The sequence below is a fragment of the Tachysurus vachellii genome, chromosome 18 (genome assembly GCF_030014155.1).
Source record: "Tachysurus vachellii isolate PV-2020 chromosome 18, HZAU_Pvac_v1, whole genome shotgun sequence".
NCBI lineage: Eukaryota > Metazoa > Chordata > Actinopteri > Siluriformes > Bagridae > Tachysurus > Tachysurus vachellii.
This window is the reverse complement of record NC_083477.1, coordinates 3,963,340-3,983,637: the sequence shown is the minus strand read 5'-3', so window position 1 is coordinate 3,983,637 and position 20,298 is coordinate 3,963,340. Positions and strand designations below refer to the sequence as shown.

The window sequence follows — 20,298 nt, the reverse complement described above, 5'->3', positions numbered from 1 at the left end:
AAAGCCCCTAAGAGTTGCTGCTGTATTCATAAAGACTGTCCTGTGCTCATTATTGACAATCTGCTTATCCTGAATATTTGCTTAACCCAATAATTAATGATCGTCACCCAGATTCCCGTTATAGACTTGTTTCTCTCATAGGAAGGTTTTCCATGCCATGTTCACCTCTGGCTTTTGTTCATTAAGGATCTAACACTACACCTGGATCTATGTGATGCTGCTTTTTGGTGACGTCTATTGTGAAACTTGCTATATACTGTAAATAAAATTCCCACATTAACAGAGTAATTAAAACTAGGCATGCTTGTGTGCAAGATGCTTCCCGTGTCATTGTGTGTGACAGAAATGTAAAAGAGGTGATGTATATTGAGAAAGACAGTGCTGTACAATATTTTAATTAATATTTAGGTCTTTACGATGTATTTTTGTCTCATGTAGAGTGTTATTTTTGAAATCCTGGTCACACAGTTGTTATTTTTGTTTGTACATAATTATAGAGTGTTTTACCAAATTTAGATGGCCTCAGTAATGTACAAAAATATAAATCGAGTTGATTTGCCTAATAGGGGGCACGGTGGCTTAGTGGTTAGCACGTTTGCCTCACACCTCCAGGGTCGGGGTTCGATTCCTGCCTCCACCTTGTGTGTGTGGAGTTTGCATGTTCTCCCCGTGCCTCGGGGGTTTCCTCCGGGAACGGGGGAGGAAACCAGAGTACCCAGAGGAAACCATCGCAGGGTTGGCACTCCGTCCAGGGTATATCCTGCCTTGATGCCCGATGATGCCTGAGATAGGCACAGGCTCCCCGTGACCCGAGGTAGTTCGGATAAGCGGTAGAAAATGAATGAATGAATGATTTGCCTAATATACCACAACCTCGACCAGGCAGTTACATAGGATCCAAGGATGCACTGCCCAGCTCTACATATTCATGTTAATGGACATAGTCTTTGTTTGTGCCATCAGCTTCTTATCTGACTGCTTATTCAGGCCTGCAGAAAAGAAAAACCTTCATACGCAGACACTTTTTGTTGCATCCCAATAGTCATTTGTGGCATTTGGCAGACGCCTTTATCCAGAGTGACTTACATTCTTACAATTTATCTGTTGACGGTTAAAGGTCTTGCTCAAGTGTCCAGCGGTGGCAGTTTGGTGGTCCAGGGATTTGATCTCACAACACCTCACAGATCAGTAATCCAACACCTTATCCACTGAGCTACCGTTTCCCAAAAGACCTGTCTACATTTTCATTTAAGGAATTTCGGCTGACGCTCTGACTGCAACTTCCTAACAAGCTAGGATATGTGAGGAATAGAATTTCACGGTGTTGTACTTCTACAGTATATGTAATAACAAGAGCATCTCAGCTTATTCAATATTTCTACCAATTTAGCAATTTCCACCTCTTTAGCAGGTCACTGTCAGGTATGAAACTTGCAGTGCCACAGTGAATGACACCTTTACACGATACACAAGTTGCAGGGAACCTCAAGTCTATCCCAGGGGACTCAGGGCACAAGGTAGTAGACACCCTGCATGGGGTGCCAACCAATCACAGAGCACAACTCCACACACACACACACTGGTTAAATTTGCGATGTCTACAGTGTATGTCTTTGAACTGTAGGAGGAAACTGGAGTTCCTAGAGGAAACCTCTAAAGCAAACTGGACGAACCCCCTATAAGTTCTCACCAATAGTAAAATATACAATCTGTACTGTATGTATTGCTAAAGGAAGCATTGCGAGTGGGTACAATTTTACAGCTTTAAACCTGGAGTCATCTTGCTGATGCTGTAGCTGTTAATGATTTATGTTTAACTTTGCATACTGATGTGATGATAGTAGGGCCATTACTTGATCGTGTCCTCCATTTCCCCCTTCACTGGTTTATTAAGCTGGTAATCTGACTCATAGTGACTCTGATCATTTATACTCTCTCGCACAGCCTGGGTCTTGTTAGCAGATCTCATACACACACACACACAAACAACAACCATATTTGTTTATGAACAGTAGCTCAGTGATTATAGACTACCGGAGAGCCACTAATAGAAGATCCTGCTGTGTGCTAAGGGTGCATTCTGCCTTGCCTGGGAGTCCCATCAGAGGTTCCCGAGAGGGAAATCTGTCTAAGCTTTCACCCTATTGTCGGAAGATTAGGAGTCAAGAGACCAAGACAGCATAATTGCTCCTGCTCTCTTGGTGGAAAGGATAGTCTTGTCTTCTGCTCCATCTGTCGATTAATACGTTGCTAACTAATCTCAAGAGTCTGTTAGAGTTTTCTGTATAGAGCGGGGAATATAGTTAGATTGCACATTGGTGGCACATTTAAATGATGCTTTATATGACTCAGGACAAGGGCAAGACCCAGAAAGTGGGTACGAGTTTGCAGTTGGATAAAAGCTTATCTTCATTCCACAACGATTCACCATACTTTTAACCTCCTACAACCTGGTGTCCACACACGTGGACATCACATTGCATCTAAAATGCAAGCCAAACCAAAGCTCGGGTCTTAGGAGGTTAATTCTCGTACAGTTTAATGTTAATCTGCAAGACAAGTTATTTCTGAAATAATGGACACCTGATGGAACATGATGGAAAACCTAAAGCTTTACATCTGACTACTAAAATGCATTTTAGAGAAAATTAAGCTCTTAGAGAAAATTAGCAACGACTTTACAACCAAAAAAAATTGGAGAATGGTAGATTGTTATGTTATCGAATTAAATTATTGATCTCGGATGATTTAAGGCCAAAGAGTGTCTTTACTGTATGCACATTAAACCGTCGGTTATAAAATGTTTTGGCCACGTGTAAGGAGTCAAATATCTCCCAGTTGCCCCATTATATGTAATGAGTTTGGCCTATAAGTGGCCAATCTGTAGGTTCTCACCCACATGACATACTGTAGAACTCATTCAAAATGAGTTCAGAGTTCAAGTTCAGAATTTCATATCCATCGCTCCATGGTGGCCACAGACTAAAGTAGTAGAGATCGTGGCCATCACTCATTTGTATGTGTTTTTTTTTTTTTTGTACCTTGTTGTGTTTGTTGTGTTTGATATATATATATATCGTCGCTGTCGGGCGGAAACCTCGTATGTCCAAATTTGGTCAATTTCATATTTTTTCATATATCGATGCTATTGGTCAGTCCTCACGTGGGTCTGTTATTTTTACAAGTTATTAACCAATCTAAAGTCTTGAAAATAGCTTGAGCGCAAATCTCATAACTCCATTGGACACTTCAACTGTCCACCTCTTCCTCACTCCGCGGGAGAGCTTCACGTCATATTTCTCCTCAAGAAGAGTCGCAACAAATCAACACGTCTTCTGAGGTAAATGTCTTCAAAACACTGGGCTCAAAGAAAAAAAAATCTTGACCCCCGCTAGTTCAGGTGCTCGTCTGAGGACAGGAATTTAGCGCAAGACAATCCACTGCAACGCGGACTAAACCCTGTGTACTGCAGATAAGGTACGGCGTTTTTTTAATTTCCTGAAAAATAACGGTTTTGGAGATACGAGGATTCCGCCCGACAGCGACGATATATAAAACCATGAAGCCATACACCTCATTTGAAGGTCAGGTTACTGCATCAGTTATGGTCTGTACAATCTTACTTACAGCATCTTTTTTAAGGGGAAAGGGTCATAGCAGGAGAATCAGGAACGATATCTAGGATTTACCTCCTGAAGTGTGTGTGTTTCACTATAAGAACATTAATCATTTTTATGGACATCATATATAAGGTTTTGCTTTCCTCCAGATTTAAAGCAGTTCATCTAACAGGCTGTTATGCAATCGTTGCCCAAATCATGCCTCTTTTTTGTCCATCTTCCCTCATATTTTAAAGCCTTACGATATCTGGTAGTAAATATTTGTTTGGCTTTTCAGCCATAATCCACAGGGATGAGACAAGACACTCCTGTTGACTCTTGTCATTAGAGCTTGGTTTCTCTCAGGGCGAGTACACGTCACCATCGATGGCCGGTTAAAAACAGAGTTGAACCAATAGATTTTCTTTAAAATGACAGATTATTAGGTACACCTACCTTGTTTTGGTCAGTGATTGGCTTCTGGGAAAAATGGTGATAAGTGATTGGCTGTTGGAGAAAATGGTGTGATCAGTGATTGGTCATCAGGCGCAATGGTAATCAGTGATCGGTTGTTGGGGGGCAATAGTGATCAGTGATTGGTCGTTGGGAGACTGTTGATTAATGATAAGTTGATTCAATTCAAGTTTATTTGTATAGCGCTTTTTACAATGGACATTGTCTCAAAGCAGCTTTACAGAACATAAACATAGGACAGAAGATAAACATAAGGAGTAATATAAAGAATTAATATAATAAAAATTCAAAATATATATAGTTCACAGTGTGTGCGTACGTGTGTATGTATATGTATTTATCCCCAATGAGCAAGTCTGAGGTGACTCGGGCAAAGAAAAACTCCCTTAGATGGTGAAGGAAGAAACCTTGAGAGGAACCAGACTCAAAGGGGAACCTCATCCTCATATGGGTGACACTAGATGGTGTGATTACAAATATACAGTTAGACAAATGTTGTATTGGTGTAAGGATCACATGGAGTTCAGATCTCCTCTTAGTATCACAGAGTCCAACTGGAGCTGGTAGATCTGTAGATGTCTCAGGATTCTCACAGAGTCGACCTCGTCTCAGGGGAGGTCCAAAAACTTCATCGCACGGAAGACGATCGGAGCTGGTTACAATGTCTTTGTGTCTCGGCACGGGTAGACAAAAAAGAAGAGCAGTGCAGAGGGATTAACATATCTGCTGTTCATAAAAATGTGCATGTCTAGTGTAATAGTGCACAATATAATGGGATGTGTTATGTGTACTCCTGACTAAAGAGATGACAATTTCAAGTTGATAGGAAAAGTGGTGACAGTTGTGGTGATTGGTTGATGGGAAACAAAGAGCTTGTTCATTAAATACAATGTTGACCAGAGTTTGCATGTTAGAGCTGGATAACCTTAAGGGCAGAAAATAAAACTGCTAAAAATATAAAAAGGTTTGTTTACGATTTTAAACCATGACCATGATCCATGACCTGTATTTACACCTACTGTATTTCCACACACAAACTCCTTTAAATAACTTTAGTTATTTAGACATTAGTACCTCCAGTTTGGTGTGAAGTCTCACACCTACATTCTGCCAGTGAAGATTATGAACTGTTTCTCATTGACGGTCTAATTTTGATTTAGTTTTGCATAGATTTCCATTTTGTCCTAGATTAGTGCTTTCTGTTTGCCATTCATCTGAACATGCCTCCCTTTTCATTCGAGCTTTGGTTCACTCTCTGGATTGTCTCGATCTTTTAATAATCCTGCATTCGCATTCAAACCCCGTGCACTCTTAGAAACCTTAACCAATGAGTTACCGCTGCTCTTTCTCCTGCTCACCAAAGCACATTGTAAAATCAGCAGGTGAGAAGTTTCTTTTCATCCCTCCGTTCTTCATCTATCATTTTTCTCCTCCATTTGTTATTTGAGAGGCAGCCTGCCATTTCCTGACCGTATACCTGGAGAGCAGCTTGACACGATCCCTCTATTTCTCAGTCTCTCAGCAAAAGACTGAATCAGCCGTCAATCTGCAGCTATTTGGCAAGGCAATTTCAGTGGTGCTGAGCAATTTCAGCCCTGAATACTTCATTGAACAAAAGCCAGAAGAAAGAGAGGAGGAAAAAGAGAACGCGAGAATGTATTCACAGTAAAGCAAAGGGTTGACAGTCGTAGTTTAAAACACTCTTATGTCCAACATACAGCATATGAATGGACATCTTTAACAATCATATTGAGTGATGTATTTTGATGTAGCATTGCTGTGTGTTTGCTCCATTTCAAGACCTACAACAAGAAATCAATTTCCCCAGAGTAGCTTATGTGTGCTCTAGAAATCCTCTAGAAATCACCAGATGAGATCATAGAATTATTTGCTTACTGTATATATGGGGGGGCACGGTGGCTTAGTGGTTAGCACGTTCGCCTCACACATCCAGGGTTGGGGGTTCGATTCCCGCCTCCGCCTTGTGTGTGTGGAGTTTGCATGTTCTCCCCGTGCCTCGGGGGTTTCCTCCGGGTACTCCGGTTTCCTCCCCCGGTCCAAAGACATGCATGGTAGGTTGATTTGCATCTCTGGAAAAATTGTCCGTAGTGTGTGATTGCGTGAGTGAATGAGAGTGTGTGTGTGTGCCCTGTGATGGGTTGGCACTCCGTCCAGGGTGTATCCTGCCTTGATGCCCGATGATGCCTGGGATAGGCACAGGCTCCCCGTGACCTGAGATAGTTCGGATAAGCGGTAGAAAGTGAGTGAGTGAGTGAGTGAGTGTATATATGGGATCGGATTAGATACTCTGAATAGTTCAGTGATTGGTTGTTGGGAACAATGGTGACCAGTGTTTGATCCTCCAGCAAAATGGTGCTAAGTGATTGGTCATTTTGCAAAATGGTGATGTGTTTGGTTGTTGGAAACAATAGTGTTCAGTGATCAGTAATTGGGATAATTTTTTGACCTTTGATTGGTTATTGGGAACTATGATATTCAGGGAATGGTTGATGAAACAATGGTGAATAGTGATTACTCACTGGCGATAAATGGTGATTAGTCATACATTTAATACGGATTATGTACTTATGTACATCGCTCTGGATAAGGGCGTTAATGTTAACAAATGCTGTAAATGTAAATGTAATGTAAATGATTAGTAATTCAGTGTTGGGACCAATGTTAATCAGTGATTAGTGAACAGCTTACATAAGTGATTAGTCATTTGGGGAAATTTGGTCATTTTGCAAAATGGTGATCAGTGATTAGTCATGGGGACAAATACTGATGAGGGATTGGTTGTTGAGTACAATTGTGCTCAGTGATCGGTCATAGAGCAGTTATCAGTGATTGTTGGACATAAATTTTGATCAGTGATGTGTGTGTGTGTGTGTGTGTGTGTGTGTGTGAGAGAGAGAGAGAGAGAGAGTATGCAGACTTCTAGACCAAGGTCCAAGCATCTCCATACAGTTAAAACCTTCTGGTGATATTTAGATGAACAAAGGATATGAAATGTAAATAAAATGGTAAAAAAATGGCAATTATCTATTCTATAATATATTCTATTATCTGGGTTATGCTACATTCAGACTAGAGAGCGACAAATCTCCAATCTGATTTCCACTACTACTGTTACTACTGTAGTCACTAGTGGCCATGGCCTGACTATCTGTTCTAAATTCCAATGAGAAATATCACAATATATTCATATTGCTGCATTGTTTACCCATGATTCTCAGAGTAGAGACTGGGAACCTCCAAATGAGTTATTGTTATTCAATAACAAACATTCAAAAAACATTCACTTAAAGACGCGGTGCACGATGTTTGAAAAATGCTTAGAAAACCGAGTCGGGCCGACTAACAAAACAAACGTGTAGCCAATGAGCAGAAAGGGGCGTGTCTTGTCAATATGCGGCAGAGAGAGTGTTCAGTGCACATGTGTGACATTAGCAGAAAGCGATTGAAACATTGACATGGCGGATACCTGCCGTTACCTCTGCCTCGAGTTCTAGGTGTTGAACGTTGTCTTCGGCGTGAAACGGAGCTAAACCTTTCACGGTACAACACACAGTACTACAAAAACACATGTGTATTACCATAGTATTACTCATTGTGTTCATTTATTGATAAAAATATACCCTCGGCCAGCTGCCCCAACAGGTTCCGCCATAATAGTTGCCTAGGTTACGTATGTATGTATGGGGCGGAGCTATCAAAACAGGGGCGACACCTATTTTGGTTAGTGTTTGTTTTGGTGATTTCAAATGTCAACATTGGCTTTCAAACATCAGGCACCCCACCTTTAATTAGAAAAAAAAGCAAAAACAGCTTGTCATGGTCGAAAGACTCTTCTATGTTGGAAGACTTAACTACAGCTTTATTACTTTTAATTTACAAAGTTCAGAAACTGGAGACTTCTTCTCAAAATGACAAATAAATGTCAAATAACAAGAAAATTCGCCACATCAACAGTCAAATGAATTATTGTTTCAGGTCACCGATTTATTTTTTTTTTGCCATTTTTTTGCTTGCTAGTATGAACAGGTTTTTCTATAGGCATGGCATCTGACTTCAGGTAGATAAATAAAGCACAGTGTGTATGCATGGGGGATAATCTATATGTGTAATTCCATCAAAATCCTTTTCTCTCGTATGGATAAGGATTTATTATTAGGTTATTATATTCGTCATTCAGCTAGAGCAGATCGCTCGGTGGGAAAATCAGCATGTTGTGGATTAACCACAGAGCAGATAAAAAGGAAAGAAATCTTCTTGATGATTCCCAATCCAGCATCTGCATGGTGCATCCTGGGAGCTCGTTACCGAAAGAGTGCAGTGCTGTGGAGTGATGATGGAGTTGTGGAAGTCTCATCATTAAACACTGTTCAGCCTCCACGGAGAGGCACGACTATAAACCACACAATAGAGCGCATCTCTCGCTCGTTAGGAGAACCGGCTTTTAAATCAGTCTGCCTGTGAGAGACAGAAAGACACTGATTGAGACGGAGACAGAGTCTAATTATCAATCAGCAGTTTTCTATAGTTGTTACAGAGACTGTGTTGATCATTCTCTACTACTATTTCTTTTAATACATAATTGGTCTATTAGTAGTATTGAACAGCCTCCTGGATGTACCTGTCAGTCTCAGTAAAGGAGGTGTGGCCTCATTGGCTGCCAGTCTCAGTGAAGGAGGTGTGGCCTCATTGCCTGTCATTATCAGTGAAAGAGGTGTGGCTTCTTTGTCTGTCACTATCAATGAAGGGGGTGTGGCCTCATTGCCTGTCATTATCAATGAAGGGGGTGTGGCATCGGAGCCTTAATCTCAATGAAGGATGTTTGGCCTCTGTGAGGCTCTTTGCCTGTCAATACCATTGAAGGAGGTGTGGCCTCATTGCCTGTTATCAGTGAAAGAGGTGTGGCCTCTTTGCCTGTCATTATCAGTGAAGGAGGTGTGGCCTCATTGCCTGTTATCAGTGAAGGAGGTGTGGCCTCTTTGCCTGTCATTATCAGTGAAGGAGGTGTGGCCTCTTTGCCTGTCATTATCAGTAAAGGAGGTGTGGCCTTTTTGCCTGTTATCAGTGAAGGAGGTGTGGCCTCTTTGCTTGTCATTATTAGTGAAGGAGGTGTGGCCTCTTTGCCTGTCATTATTAGTGAAGGAGGTGTGGCCTCTTTGCTTGTCATTATTAGTGAAGGAGGTGTGGACTCTTTGCCTGTCAATACCATTGAAGGAGGTGTGGCCTCTTTGCCTGTCATTATCAGTGAAGGAGGTGTGGCCTCTTTGCTTGTCATTATCAGTGAAGGAGGTGTGGCCTCTTTGCTTGTCATTATTAGTGAAGGAGGTGTGGCCTCTTTGCCTGTCATTATCAGTGAAGGAGGTGTGGCCTCTTTGCTTGTCATTATTAGTGAAGGAGGTGTGGCCTCTTTGCCTGTCATTATCAGTGAAGGAGGTGTGGCCTCTTTGCTTGTCATTATTAGTGAAGGAGGTGTGGCCTCTTTGCCTGTCATTATCAGTGAAGGAGGTGTGGCCTCTTTGCCTGTCATTATCAGTGAAGGAGGTCTGGCCTCTTTGCTTGTCATTATTAGTGAAGGACGTGTGGCCTCTTTGCCTGTCATTATCAGTGAAGGAGGTGTGGCCTCTTTGCTTGTCATTATTAGTGAAGGAGGTGTGGCCTCTTTGCCTGTCATTATCAGTGAAGGAGGTGTGGCCTCTTTGCTTGTCATTATTAGTGAAGGAGGTGTGGACTCTTTGCCTGTCAATACCATTGAAGGAGGTGTGGCCTCTTTGCCTCAATCTCAGTGAAGGAGGTGTGGCCTCTTTGCCTCAATCTCAGTGAAGGAGGTGTGGCCTCTTTGCCTCAATCTCAGTGAAGGAGGTGTGGCCTCTTTGCCTCAATCTCAGTGAAGGAGGTGTGGCCTCTTTGCCTCAATCTCAGTGAAGGAGGTGTGGCCTCTTTGGTGTTGTACTGAAATATTGGCAGCTTTCAAACTTTGGATCGTTCATCCGTGTACTTTGTATCTTTTGTGTACTTCACTTGCATGCTTTACTCTCCATTTGTACTATAGCAGTGATAAGAAGCTACTTTTTCTCTGATTCTCTGTTTCTCGCTTTCTCACGTACAGAGCCGTAGTCCACGCCATTCCCAGTCCACTCAATCTGGTTTGGCCGATCAAGCGTCCAAACTGTCCTACGCCTCTGCGGAGTCTCTAGAGACCATGTCTGAGGCTGACATGCCACTTGGATTCAATCGCATGAACCGCTTCCGCCAGAGCCTTCCTCTGTCCCGATCTGCCAGCCAGAACAAACTGCGCTCTCCAGGTAACACACACATACACACACAGACACATACACACACACCATACACCATTCATCCACCCTGACAACTTACATGCTCATTGATTTTTTACTCACTCTGGCCAGTCCCAGTTAAAATGCATGTCCTGTATGCTCACGCACATGTACACAATGTGAAAACCCACATTATCGACTAGCTCCTGGTCTCCACATTGTGTTAACATAAACAGCCTCCAGGAGAGAGGAACTGAACTTATTTGCTCCAAACCATGAAGTAAAACACAAACAGAGATGTCGAAATCTAATCCATACGGGGAAAAGTGTGAAAGAAAGTCATTCACAGTAGGGTTGAAAAGTGTATTGAGAATATAATATACTGTAAACTATAAATACTGTTTTATTTCGACTGACAGAAGAAAAACACATTCACATTTGACAACTTTTTTATTTACTGAAATTGGGAACGGAAATTACACCAAAAAATACCCAAATAAATAATTCAGGGCCGCTAATTTTCTTCTGGTCAGAAATTTGAATTTTGGAGCCCTGAGATAGCAAAGTTTCCTTAGGGATAGTGACAATTTTTTAAAAACATGTTCAAACAAAATTGATCTGAATTAAAACCCGGTTGTAAAAAATGGCACAGTGCTAATAAACATTTACTAGAAGTCAAAAAACTAGTGTTTGCTCAGCAGATGGCAAAAAAAAAGGCTGTTCTTTTTATACATTTCCATTCACTTCTGCTAGGAAAAAGCAACTCACTTAAACGTCAAACCGTCTGTGGTCATGTTGCACATTTCCACTTCAGTCTTTGGACAGAGATTAAGATTCCTTGATGGCTTAATTGGATTCCCACAATAAATTGCCGATATGTCCGAGAGTCTCTGTGTATATATACACATGCTCCCTGTGGAAGAAGTTGCCCTGATTGCCTATTAACTTGAGATAAGCGTGCTGTGTGGTGTTAGCCGCTAACTGCTTTCCGCTTTGTTAATGAGAAATGCCAGGCTGGCGGGTCTAATTGCAGGTATACATTACATCCGTGTTACAGGACAAAATGAGCTGGGCGCCTCGCTGTTTATTGTTTCTGATTAGTAGCTATGGATAATATGGCGGGCTTCAGCTGTCACTGTACTGTCCTGGACATTGAAGCATTAATTGAGGATGTTATTAGCACCTTATAATCCCAGGCTCCTATATTCCCTTTTAGAGAGTGTTACAGTATATAGACCCTATGCCCTCTCTCACTGGTGGACAATTAAGTATTCGCAGAGGCTCATATAATGTTCTCAGTGATCTCATGCTCACTATTTGAAATTTTTTCGTACAAAATGGGTATTTTCAGGGTATTGTGTTCTTTTATTTAACATTTTCTTTGACACAACTCTTTATTTTACAACAACAATAGATCCTATTCCCTGATTCTCTTCACATCTTCCAGAAAACATTCCCACATTGAAATATTGTCCCATATAATCACATATTATATAAGCATCCCTATATGTTCTAGCTCTTTTGTCCACAATACTCTTTGGACCCTCATTAAAAACTTCTACAAATTAGCTTCTGCATACTTCCAGAGCCCTGAGTTCTTCCTAGGACCACATATATATATATATATATATATATATATATATATATATATATATATATATATATATATATATATATCGTCGCTGTTGGACGGAAACCTCGTATGTCCAAATTTTGTTAATTTCATATTTTTTCACATATCGATGCTATTGGTCAGTCCCCACGTGGGTCTGTTATTTTTACAAGTTATTAACCAATCTAAAGTCTTGAAAATAGCTTGAGTGCAAATCTCATAACTCCATTGGACACTTCAACTGTCCACCTCTTCCTCACTCCGCGGGAGAGCTTCACGTCATATTTCTCCTCAATAAGAGTCGCAACGAATCAACACGTCTTCTGAGGTAAATGTCTTCAAAACACTGGGCTCAAAGAAAAAAAAATCTTGACCCCCGTTAGTTCTGGTGCTCGTCTGAGGACAGGAATTTAGCGCAAGACAATCCACTGCAACGCGGACTAAACCCTGTGCACTGCAGCCCGACAGCAACGATATGTATATAGATATAGATATACAGTACTGTGCAAAAGTTTTAGGCAGGTGTGAAAAAATGCTGTAAACAAAGAATGCTTTAAAAAATGGAAGTGTTAAACATTTACTGTATTTTAATAAACGAAACAAAATGCAGTGAATGAACCAAAGAGAAATCTAAATCAAATCAATATTTGGTGTAAACACCCTTTGCCTTTGCCTTCAAAACACCAGCAATTCTTCTAGGTACACTTGCACACAGCTTTTGAAGGAACTCAGCTGGTAGGTCGTTCCAAACATCTTGGAGATCTAACCGCAGATCTTCTGTGGATGTCGGCTTTCTCACATCCTTCTGTCTCTTCATGTAATCACAGACACTCGATGATGTTGAGATCAGGGCTCTGTGGGGGTCGTGCCATCGCTTCATGCTGGTTTGAAGGCAAAAGGTAGTATAGTATAATCAATAAATATTGATTGGATTTAGATTTTTCTTTTGTTTGCTCACTTTGCATTTTGTATATTGACAGAAATAAGCACTCATTATTTATATTTCTGAAAGCATTCTTTGTTTACAGCATTTTTTCACACCTGCCTAAAACTTTTGCACAGTACTGTATATGTAAGTATTCCAAAAACTTCATGTTCCTACCTTTAGGTTAACTTTATAATAAACTACTCTATATTTTCTGGGATGGAAAAGAAACAACCCAATATTTCAAGGCCATATTTTCTCTTATTTAAACGTCTTAAACCTATATTTTCAGGGCCCTTTTTACCTCATTAAAATTCCAATATTAAAATAACTCTATATGTTCTGGGCTTTATATTCTGTTATCTACTGTACGTCCCTTCAATTAAACCATCTCTGTAATATTCTTATATTACAAGGACCCAATGTTCCCATCGGCAATTTCTCTAAAACAATGGCCCTTTATTTTCAGATTGTGGTATCCTGAGATATCTGTGGTTCTTTATTGAAATTTTCTTGGGAACAACTCTGTATTTTCTTGTAGATTTTTGTCACCCTTTGGGGCTTTTTCCACCTGGTCACTTCGTGCGTTTTCTGTGATCCGATAGCTATCCGATGGTAAAAAGACCAGGTCTAAATGCCCTCCGAAACGTTTTTGAGACGGATATAAATCCGATTGTACAAACCCCTTCAGGAGGTGGTCTGGGAAGCATTTCAGATGAAACTGGACAGGTGTAAATGAATGTGGTTGTTCAAGCCACATACGTCAGCGCTATACTCCTCCCAAACGGAAGTACGTCACTCGTAGGTGATCTTTCACCCAGGCGTCTCGTCGGGTCTTAAAATGCGCTGCTGCCGTAAGCGAAAACGCAGCAAACAGTAAACGCTGTTTTTTTGTAGCATAACCGTCGTAACGAGTTTTTTCGTCTTCTTTTTGACTGTGTTCAGAAAACCACATACACCAAAGCGCGTTCCATTTCAATTACCCCGGAAATGAGGTCAAATATATTCGCATTTTGGGCGGGAGTAGAAAGATCGGATCGATATCTGATTCGCCGAGACGCATTTATGTGGCTTAATGTAAATGGAACAGTTTTAACAAATCAGATAGCTATCGGATCAGAGAAAACACATGAAGTGACCAGGTGTAATAAGGCCCTTAGTTTTTGGAAGCCCCATGTTTCAGCTTCTTCTTGTATCAATCCTAGGTCCAAAAAATTATTTTGTTGGGTATTTCAACAAATAAAGGTTTGACCTTTGGTGACCCCCTGACCCCAACCATGACATTAGCTGAAACCAGATTTTTGAAACAATTGATCCAAATTCAACCCCAAACCAGATGAGTTTCTTATCTGAGTAGACAATTTTCAATGTTATAAATTATTGTGCCCCCTATAATGTAATATACGGAGGGAACATAGATGTGAGTATAGAACCTTCGGGATGTAAGACCATATAAATGAAGGACGTCAATACACAACAATTATAATTCTATTAGTTACTTCCTGTCAGAGTGCTGTGCTGTGACAGTTGATGTATAGTTCTGCTATTCTAACACACACACACACACACACACACACACACAAAGTGTAAGAAATGATTCAGAGTGATGTGAAGCATCAGGGAGCAGCTGAACACACCAACTTTGATTAACACCTCTCTGTCACTCATGCTACACTTATCTGTCCATCATTCCCTTTGGTATTTTTCAACTCCTTTAACTAATTCTTTACAAAGTTAACCCTTACATCTTCAAAAGAACATGAGGAAGGTTCGATGTCTATCACTGATTGTTCCAGGAACCTTTAGAAACCTTAATTAATGAACAAAGCTTATTATAAAGCTTCAATGTAGAAGTCTTTTTTTTTTTTGATCAGAGAAGGTTTCCTAGTAGAAGCCTTTCATGAAGCTAGGTCTCCTGAACCATCCAAAGAAAACAAAGAAGGAAGGTTCTGTGTATAAAGGAATGTAAAAACCATTAAAACACTTGGGAAATGTTTCCGACGCTCTATGAATGTTCTAAGTAGAAGGTTCTAAATAGAAATCTCAAACCACTTTAGGAACCTAAAAATCTTTCCAAAAACATTGTGCAATACTATTGATGTCTATCAAAGAATGATTTCCAGTAGAATCCCCATCAGGATGTCTAAAGACCCCTATATAGCTCTCCAATTCTCATCAGAGATGGTTCTTTCCCACCCTTCTTCACTCTCTGTCTTTATTTCCTTTTCCTAAAGGCGTGCTGTTCCTGCAGTTTGGCGATGAGACAAGGCGTGTCCACATCACGCATGAGTTGAGCAGTATGGAAACGCTACACGCGCTTATTGTGCACATGTTCCCCCAGAAGCTAACAGCTAGCATGCTCAAGTCCCCCAACACGGCCATCCTGATCAAGGACGAGGCACGCAACGTGTTCTACGAACTGGAGGATGTCCGGGACATTCAGGACCGCAGCATCATTAAGATCTACCGTAAGGAGCCGGTCTATGGTTCCTATACAGCGGCTTCTCACCTGGCCAATGGAGACCTGAGGGTGAGTGCAGGAGTGTGTGTGTGTGTGTTATTTAACTTTGAGACCAGTAATGCTATCTAACCAACTTAGATCCAAAAAAATAGCCCAAGTCCAAACAATGTGTCTGGAAAGGTTCCAAATCAATTTTCCACAAATCAGGGTTAAGTTTTTAAGTAGTTTTTTAAGAAGCTAAGACCCCTTAACTATCCATAGCACTTTTAAAGGTTTTACGAGGGCTGGCTCCTAGAAGAGCTCCACGAGACAGCTAAGAACCCACAAGGAACCCTTTATGTAAATAATCTATACACTACCTCAGTCAAAGTTAGTGTTTTGTACTCTGTACCCAGTTATGTGGACTCTAATAGATGGATGGTCCCCAATGGTCATTTTGAACCTTTAAAAGTTCTCCATGTTTTAATCGTGTCTAATTGTAATGTATTGTATAAGACTGGACATGTTTCTATGGTTTAGACGTTATGTAAAGTGCTTCATTGTGAGATCTCACAACAGCACGAAATGTTTTTGACTATGCAAAATAGCTGATTCCCAGAATAGTGCACAAGCGCCAAGGGTTTTTCCTGGACACAGAGTATCACATAGCATGAAGCTGTGTGGGATTCATCATCAGCTGATGGATTCTGTTAGGGCTCAAGAGAAAATAATAGAGAGAAAAAACAGACAAATTCATTTCACACCGTAGTTTCAGTTTCCTAATGGGCGTGTGAGAAATCCCACTTTGCATCACAGCATGGAGCCACACATCAAGCTACACTTCTATAGTGATGCTAAGACAAGATTAGTGAAAACGTTTCTGCGGTAATCCCAATGTGTGAAATTTCTGTGGTAGAGTCTATGGATGAATCTCTGGGAGAGTCGGTGGGAGGGTCGGTGGATGAATCTGTGGAAGAGGCTGGGGATGAATCTGTGGAAGTCTTGGAAGAGTCTGTAGAAGAGTTAGTGGAAAAGTTGGTGAAAGAACCTTTCGAAGAGCCTGTGGAAGAGATAGCTTTCACAGATTGATCCATAGATTCATCACAGATTCTTCCACCAACTCTTCCACAGGTTCTTCCACCAACTCTTCCACCAACTCCTCTACAGAATATTCTTCAGACTCTTCCACAGACTATTCTACGAATCTATGGATCAATCTGTGAAAGCATCAGAGGAAGTGTCTACGGAAAAAGAGTTTGTAGAAGAGTTTGTGGAAGAGTCTGAGGATGAATGTGTGGAAGAGTCTGTAAAAGAGTCTGAGGATGAATCTGTGGAAGAGTCTGTAAAAGACACTGAGGATGAATCTGTGGAAGAGTCTGTAAAAGAGACTGGGGATGAATCTGTGGAAGAGTCTGTAAAAGAGATATGAGGATGAATCTGTGGAAGAGTCTGTAAAAGACACTGAGGATGAATATGTGGAAGAGTCTGTAAAAGAGTCTGAGGATGAATCTGTGGAAGAGTCTGTAAAAGAGTCTGAGGATGAATCTGTGGAAGAGTCTGTAAAAGAGTCTGAGGATGAATCTGTGGAAGAGTCTGTAAAAGAGTCTGAGGATGAATCTGTGGAAGAGTCTGTAAAAGAGACTGAGGATGAATGTGTGGAAGAGTCTGTAAAAGAGTCTGAGGATGAATCTGTGGAAGAGTCTGTAAAAGAGCCTGAGGATGAATGTGTGGAAGAGTCTGTAAAAGAGTCTGAGGATGAATCTGTGGAAGAGTCTGTAAAAGAGCCTGAGGATGAATGTGTGGAAGAGTCTGTAAAAGAGTCTGAGGATGAATCTGTGGAAGAGTCTGTAAAAGAGACTGGGGATGAATCTGTGGAAGAGTCTGTAAAAGAGTCTGAGGATGAATCTGTGGAAGAGTCTGTAAAAGAGTCTGAGGATGAATCTGTGGAAGAGTCTGTAAAAGAGTCTGAGGATGAATCTGTGGAAGAGTCTGTAAAAGCATCTATGGAAGAGTTTGTGAAAGAGTTTGTAAAGGTCTCTATGACTGATTCTGTGGAGGATTCTGAGGAAGACTCTGCGGAAGAAACAGAGAAGACGAGTCTTTGTAAAACATTAAACTCTCTGGTCCTTTGTTTCTTGACAGCGAATCCCTTTTCTGTCATTCCGACAGCTCCCTTGACGCAACACTCTCTGCAGTGCATGTCAACCTCTGTGTGTTTGTCTGTGTGTGTGTGTGTGTGTGTGTGTGTGTGGAGGGGGAGGGAAATTGCAGAAATTAAAGACAGGATATTTCAAGCACTTAAAATGATTAGGGCTGTGTGTGCATATGTAGTGCATGTGTGTGTAGCTGGACAGCAGAGTCTTAAGCTAGCGCCACATTGTCTAATATTGTTCCTGTAACTCTAGATGAGCAGAGTGAAAGCCCTGAATAGTGCAAAGGAGTTTTCCAGAGTCAAATTACCTCCTCATGAAAAGAACCAGGCAGCGTGAGGGGGCAGAAAGTCTGGAGTTGCTCTCTCATCTGTTCTCAACCCGCATCCTTTCTTTCTCTATCCTGTCACCCTCGGGTTAAATTAACATCTCAAGTCAAAGTGACCCATGGAACATGAACATTACACTGTTGGTGTTGATATCTGCACCAGCATGGTAGCCTGCATGTCTCGTACAGTAGGTGGGGAATGAAATCCCTGCTGGAGTTTATTTGTTTATTTATTTATTACAGGGACAATGCATATTAATAAACATTTCTGTCAATATGCCAGAGTTAGCCAGATGGCTATTTTTCACCTGTAGTCCCTAGACAGATGGTAAAAAAGATAAAAGTAAATAAAAGTACATATTGAAATAGCAATAAAGCTACAATACATTTAATAAAAGTACTACTGTAAGTATTAGCTATGATGTAAATTAGAAACACAAGACGCCAGCAATCAAACAAACATCAGACAAATACATGAACACACACACACAATAAACAAAAAACCATCAGGGGGCAACACGAGCAGGTCAAAAACTAAGCTAATGTTGACAGCTCTGGTTAATAACGAACCACTTCTTTAACTGGATCTTAAATGTACTACACGTGTTCAGGTTTCTGATGTTTATGGGGGTTTAAAGTTCCACTGAGTAGCAGCTCGAACAGAAAAAGCGGTTTGGGCAAATACACTTTTCCTAAAGGGAATGGTGTAATCTCCCCTCACTGCACCAGTTCATCAGTTTATCAACGCAACTGTTCTACCTCAAATACGAAGACTGTGGAGTCAGGAGTGTGAGATCTTTATCCTCATGGTAGAGACAACCATGTGGGCTAAATTATCCTAATATCTTTTACTTTTTAGTTAATAATCATTTACAAGTTTGTGGTATGAATGTGAAGGATGAATCTTTCTCTCTTTTTTTTTGCAGAGAGAGATGGTGTACGCATCACGTGAATCGTCACCCACTCGTCGCATGAATACGCTGCCCTCCTCTGGCTCGGCTCCTACCTCTGCCTCTCCCGCTCGTTCCCGTCTTTCCTACAGTGGAGGTCGTGCTCCTTCGTTCTCTGGCTCTCAGCACGGTCACCACGGCCACCACGGCTCTCCGGCTCACGGGCAAGCAGGGGGCATGACTGCATCACCGTCGGCCATCCTCGAGCGGCGAGATGTTAAGCCCGATGAGGAAATCGCTACCAAGAATGCTCTTCTGAAGAACGAGAGCCTCTATGCAGATCCGTACAGCCTGGTGCCTGATGGACATCGTCTCAGCATCGCATCCATGGGAGAGCCGCTCGGCATGCCGGGGCCGGGTGGGCTGTACCGGCGCGGTTCTGTGCGCTCTCTGAGCACTTATTCGGCCGTGGCGCTGCAGGGAGACCTGGACGACCCGATCTATAAGCCAGGTGCTCCGCTCTATCCGGACAACTACTCTGCTTTGGGGACAGGCTTCAGGCTTTCGTCTTCTTCCTCTCCTCAGAAGATGTCGGATTCGTACTCGGGGACGCTGAGCCGCAGCTCGCCTGTCAGGCAGAGCTTCAGGAAGGACTCGTCCTCGTCTGTGTTTGTGGACAGCCCCAAATCCAGACCCAGCTCCAGTTCAGAGCCACTGGGTAGCGAGATAGGGAGGGGGATTTCCGGCTTCGGGAATGAGACTGACACACGGTAAGGAGTGGCAAAAGTTTACAGTGTGATTTTCGGGGTTCAGGGGACCAGATGTCCTCACAAGAACTTTAATATCTGACAGTCCTGAATTCAGACAGGAAAATTATATTATACTTAGCTAGAAAAGCCTAAAGCTTTGAGGGATAGATTAAGGTGTAGCTAAGCATTAATTATTTAACTGCATGAATAATTATGTGTGTGTTATGTGTGTGTGTGTGTGTTTCTAAATGTGTGGTTGCTAATTGTTGGTCCTTTTTAGCAGGGATCGTATGGAAGCAATGGAGAAGCAGATAGCAAGTCTCACAGGCTTGGTCCAGAGCGTCCTTACCAGAGCACCGGACAGCGACAGCACGTAAGACGCACACACACACACACACACACACACACACACATAGACATATGTACACAATGTAAACTATATATGCCAAATACATGCATTCAAACCACTCATACTGAATGTCCTCATTTACTGCAGCTCATCAGCCAAAAAAAAAAAAAAAATCAGCCATTGAACACAAAACATCACATGCCTTTACATCATGCGTCTTACGTGTGACATGAAGCAGCGTGCACTTGTCTTAAGTGTATCATGAAGCTTGTACGACTGTTTTGTTTCTCTAAAAGCCACCGGCTGCTGCTGCTCGCTGCTTCTCATCTGCTTGTGTTGTGTAACGCTCAGACGCAGCGTGGACTGTCGCGTGACGTGTTTTGCGTTTGCTGCCTGTAGTCTGTGGAGTGTTTCCCTGCATCGTGGACGCTGCCTCGTCCTTCACTTTCACCCTGGTATACTCGCTTTAATGGACAGTCATGAACATGAACT

The 20,298-nt window shown here is 41.7% G+C and overlaps 1 protein-coding gene across 4 annotated transcripts in view; it reads left to right on the top strand.

Annotated features, from left to right (window-relative positions):
- The window catches only part of srcin1a (SRC kinase signaling inhibitor 1a), a 70,531-nt gene that overhangs the window by 16,047 nt on the left and 34,186 nt on the right, over positions 1-20,298 (top strand). For all 4 annotated transcript variants that reach the window (XM_060893109.1, XM_060893106.1, XM_060893105.1 and 1 more), the window contains 4 exons: positions 10,198-10,393; positions 15,135-15,430; positions 18,745-19,478; positions 19,738-19,830. In XM_060893109.1, coding sequence (XP_060749092.1) covers positions 10,198-10,393; positions 15,135-15,430; positions 18,745-19,478; positions 19,738-19,830 — 1,319 coding nt within the window. The remainder of the gene's footprint in view (positions 1-10,197; positions 10,394-15,134; positions 15,431-18,744; positions 19,479-19,737; positions 19,831-20,298) is intronic.